The following is a 5,520-nucleotide window of genomic DNA, read 5'->3' on the forward strand; positions in this document are numbered from 1 at the left end:
GTTCTAGTTCAGTTCTAGTTCTGTTCTAGTTCAGTTCTAGTTCAGTTCTAGTTCAGTTCTAGTTCAGTTCTAATTCAGTTCTAGTTCAGTTCTAGTTCAGTTCTAGTTGAGTTCTAGTTAAGTTCTAGTTCAGTTCTAGTTCAGTTCTAGTTCAGTTCTAGTTCAGTTCTAGTTCTGTTCTAGTTCAGTTCTAGTTTAGTTCTAGTTCAGTTCTAGTTTTGGTTTGTGCACACATCTATCTATTAATATGATTCAATATGTAAGTTTTTATAAAATCTATTGTTTCTTTATTCCATTGAATATTTCACAAATCTTTTGTTGAACACAATATTGTTAAACAAAACTATTCTTTAAACCAAGTATTATATATTGCAACCTTGTTTATATTTAGTCACATAATAAATATAAAATATATTTATTTCACATAAAATGTATAAAATACATATTGTAAAATATTTAGTTTACGCACTGCTGGTTTGTAAATATTAATTTTCCTTTCATTTAAACTGATACGCTTTCTGTTTAATTTTAATGCAACTAATGCTAGTTTTGCAACCAGCAAATTCATTGCTAAAATAGAAATATTGTCTACTTTTAGGGCATTTATTAAATTAGTTTTGAGATGAGAAACACACAACTACATTTGAAATTACATAGACACGCACACACATATGCATTCAAAGTTCATTTACATATAAAGTAAAGAGAATTAAAGTCTATTAAAACTGAAATTACGAGTAAATACTTGGCAACAACATACATTCAGTCATACGAACACATACACTTTAATACATATGCATAAGTTTTTTTTTCCTGTCTATATGTGTGTTTATAGTTTAATATAGAAAGGACATTAAAACAAGATAATTTAACATTTTCTCTATACAAACACACATACACTCTTTCCTCTTCCTCGTATTCAGTTTGGTACGTGAGGTAATGGCGGTTAATGTCAATATGCGTGTTGGCATCCATACTGGACGTGTACATTGTGGTGTTCTGGGTTTAGTAAAATGGCAATTTGATGTGTGGTCAAATGATGTGACATTAGCAAATCATATGGAGAGTGGTGGCATACCAGGGTAAGTAAAACAAATTTACAAACATACCAAAAACAAACATTATTTAAAGTTTATTTTTTATTTTTTTTTGTTAACGAAGAAGAATTTTAAAACATATAAATTTACATAATTAAATGAGTTTTATAATTTTTTTGTGCTGATGTTACTTGCGCTTGAATAAAATCAAATTACAAATTTGTTGTTTGTTATTTTAATGATGGTGTACATGGTGTTGTTGTACTTGTTGTTATTATAAATGTTAATGTTTTGACATTTGGTCAAAATGTGTTTTTAATAATAACTATTACATAGTGGCATGAGAATCAACTAACCTGCCAACCAATCTACCAACCAACATAAACATAAATCATGTACTGAAATTTGATTTTTATATAAAAACTGGTCCTAGCTACTAGCTGTTATGGCAGTAGTTATTATGCAAATATTCATTAACTACGTGAATATAATGTTGTCAGTAATTATAATAATGAGTAAAATATATGAAATTATAGTAAAATTATATTTTTTATGAAGTTTACAGGTGGAATCTTTAATGTTGAAAATTTATTTTTTTTTTATTTTTATCTATAGGGATTTTATAGGATATTTAAAATTTTAAATAAATTTAAGTTTTTTTTAGATAATTTTGAATAATGATCACTTTTGTTGAATATTATAAATAAATTTTGTTTTTTGGATAAATTTACTTTTTGATAAATTTTCTATTTGTACGACATTTTTAAATTTATTTTTTTTTTAGAAAATTACTTGCATAAGTAAATTTTGACCAATTTTCTTTAAATGAGAATTGAAAGATAAACTTTCTACTTCATTTGTAACACATTGAAATATTCGCCTAAAACCCATTTAAGTATATACTTATATTCTGGGTCCGTATTAGATCTTGAGACGTTCTATACATGTCTGTCTGTCGGTCTGTTGAAATCACAATAGACACCATACGGCTGGATGTAATTTTGCATAAAAATCCTTTGTTCAAAAGGTTGGTTTGGTATTGAAAATGAGAAAATTCGGTTCACGTTTTCTCATAGATCCCAATACAAATGGCCCCCCAGAAAACAGATAACTGTTCAATTATAACTGTTTTAAAAATACAAGTGTATTGATGAAATTATAGATTAATAAGTCTGATGTAAACGTAAAGCTCTTTACGAAATTTTATGAGGATCGTTCAATAATTAACCCCCCCCCCCCATATAAGGTCCTCTTTAGAAAATGTCTTTAACACTCATTACTGGCTCATAAATGCGATGAAATCGATGAAATTTTATGTAAACAAGTTTTGTATAAAGCAAAATCTCTCTACTTACTTTTACAAGGATCGCTTCATAATTGATCCTTTCCTTCAGAAATTTACTATTACCCTTACAACGGCCTCAGAAATAAAAGTACAGCAAGGAAATTCAGATTTTGTGAGCGCCAAAATCTATGTAACAACTTTTTTGAGAATCGATCTATATTTGATAACTTACTTATAGAAAGAAAAATTTTCTTTTTCAATTATTTTTGTTAAAAAATATTTCTAGAAAATATTTAATAAAATTTTCTTTTCATAACGAACTTTTGTTGTTTCTCCTATTTTACGATTTTTTTTTCATAATTTTCCCTTTTTTCGTTAATTTTTTATAAAGAAACGTTTTTCTAGAAAATCATTATATAAATATCCTTTTCATATGCAATTTCATGTTTCTAGGTTTAATATTATAGAAAATTTAAAAAAGTACCTTTTGTGTAACGAAAATGTACCAAAAAGTCCCCTACTGATCTAATCCGGGTTCTACATACTCAATTTCATGTTTTTAGGTTTAATATTATAAAAAATTCAAAATGTACCTTTTGTAGAACGAAAAGGTACCAAAAAGTCCTCTTTTATGTGTTCTCGCCTAATCCGGGCTCTACATACTTAATTTCATATTTCTAGGTTCAATATTATAGAAAATTCAAAAAGTACCTTTTAAAAAACCAAAAAGTACCAAAAAGTTCCCTTTAATGGGTTCTCATCTAATTTCGAATCTACATACGTAATTTTATATTACTAGGTTTAGTATAATAGAAAATTCAAAAAGTTCCTTTTTTAAAAACGAAAAAGTAACAAAAGTGGTTGTCTCGGAATTTTACTCATATCTCCGGCATTTATAAACCGATTTTGCTGATTTTAAATAGCGATCTTCTCGAAAGAATGTATTACAGAATTATTGAAGATTCGGATCTCGCCGATATCTGTGGTCCATTAAAAACTGATTTCAATAAACACACAGACGGACAGATAGACAGACAGACAAACAGACAGACAAACATACATAGCTTAATCAACTCTGCTACCTATAAGGTTTCAGATTATATATACTTTATGGGGTCGGAAAAGTATATTATAGAAATTACAAACGGAATGACAAACTTATATATACCTTTCTCACGAAGGTGGAGGGTATAAAAACATGTTTTTATTATTCACGTTCGATCAGGAAACCACTGAGTGGGTCATAAAATGTATGTTAATAAAATTCATCATATCTATGCCATCATGTGCAATATTTTTCTGACGATTTTCTACATTTAAAAAAATATATTTTTTTTATGAAATATTAATGTTATTAACAACATGCTAAAAAATTATTGCTTTTTAAATTGTTAACAAATTGCTAAATGTTGTCGCCGTCATAACATTGAACACTTTCAGAATTATTAAGTGTTTACCATTAAAAAATGTGTAAATTCTAAAAATAATTATTAATTTTTTTAATATTAAATTAAATTGTTTTATAGATTTTTTTATAAATGTAAAATTAGGTAGGTGAAGTGTAAAATTTTCAAGTACATTACTTTTTTTTATAGTTCATGTATACATAAATATATGTATACAGACATATTTATGTATGAAAATCAACATGCTGATAAGCAGTAAATGTTAAGAATACTTTGAAGCAAGTTGTAATATTAATCTTCATTAATTTCAACAATTAGTTTTCACTTAAAACGAGATAATAGAAACAAAATCGTATTAATCAATTCGAGAGTATATTTAATTCGGATACCGGTACGTATGAGTTATAATTAATTAAGAAAATCTTTCATACGCCCAATTGGCCAATAACTTAATTAAATTCCAAAAAAACTCGTTGCGTACGTTTTTATCGTACTTTATCTGTTCCCATAAAGAGCGGCTTCAGCTTTGCAAGGTCATGGTTTAAAAGTGCACATCACAACATTTCATTTAAAATTATAATTTCTATTCTGTATTCCTCTTTTCTTTTTATCTCCTTTCTTTGAACTCATAAATTATACAATACATTGACTGATTTGTCATAGATTATTTATAAATATGCTGTTAACATGCCACTACAGCAACAAATTACTGTTGATGGAGAAAAGAAATATCAATCACTAGCTACAAAAAAAATATTGACATCTTTAAAGAAAAGAAGAAACTGGGAAAATATTGTTGTCACAAAATATTTAATGAAATTCCTTTAATAACCCATATCAAATTACTTACTACTTACTTTGAAAGAAAGTCATCTACAAAAAAAAAAGTAATTAATTTCTTTGAAGAAATTCCAAGACTTCAATAATGACACAATTTATAAATATTTATACACCAAAATGATTAGATTTGATACGAAACATATTACATTATTCATGACTTCACGAAACTAACAAAGTGTGAAGGAAATTTCATAAAACATTATGACAAGTTCAATATTTATACATAGAAATAAAAATAAACAAAAAGTTTTTATATATTCTTTTTTAATTTCCTCATTTTAAAAATAGCTTTTCTATCACAAATTTTAAATGATAAATATTTCAACGCTACTTAAAGGAAATTCCATTGTATAGAATTTCCTTTTCTATTCATACAAACATTTAAATCTATTATGGTTTCCTCTACTTCCGTTTCCTTATCCTTTTTATTTCTTGTCATTCGTTTAAATAAATCTTTTAATAGCAAAAAGTTAAAACTCATTAATGTTAGCTGAGCGTTTGTTTATTTTGGGCTTAACATTCTTCAGTATAATTATAAGTTATTGACACTTGATTTCTTGCCATTTAAAAAACACATTTTAAAAACAACAAACAATTTTCCACTTAATATAAATTTTTAATTATTTAAAATCATGTCTTGCAATTAATTTCAAGTTCTTTAAATAATTATGAAAATATTAGGGGATATTTCACAATTTATGAGCTAAAGTGAGTTGGTAGGAAATATGGTAAATTCCGAACAGATTAGGAAAGGAAATGTTGAACTGCACTGATGTAGAACTGAAATAGAACTGAACTAGAACTGAACTAGAACTGAACTAGAACTGAACTAGAACTGAACTAAAACTGAACTAGAACTGAACTAGAACTGAACTAAAACTGAGCTAGAACTGAACTAGAACTGAACTAGAACTGAACTAGAACTGAACTAGAACTGAACTAGAACTGAACT

General features: G+C 26.9%; 1 protein-coding gene across 1 annotated transcript in view; it reads left to right on the forward strand.

Annotated features, from left to right (window-relative positions):
* The window catches only part of LOC111678511, a 71,022-nt gene that overhangs the window by 44,028 nt on the left and 21,474 nt on the right, over positions 1-5,520 (forward strand). Inside the window, exon 12 of the mRNA XM_046952560.1 lies at positions 924-1,082. Coding sequence (XP_046808516.1) covers positions 924-1,082 — 159 coding nt within the window. The remainder of the gene's footprint in view (positions 1-923; positions 1,083-5,520) is intronic.

Source organism: Lucilia cuprina, chromosome 5, assembly GCF_022045245.1.
Source record: "Lucilia cuprina isolate Lc7/37 chromosome 5, ASM2204524v1, whole genome shotgun sequence".
Lineage (NCBI taxonomy): Eukaryota > Metazoa > Arthropoda > Insecta > Diptera > Calliphoridae > Lucilia > Lucilia cuprina.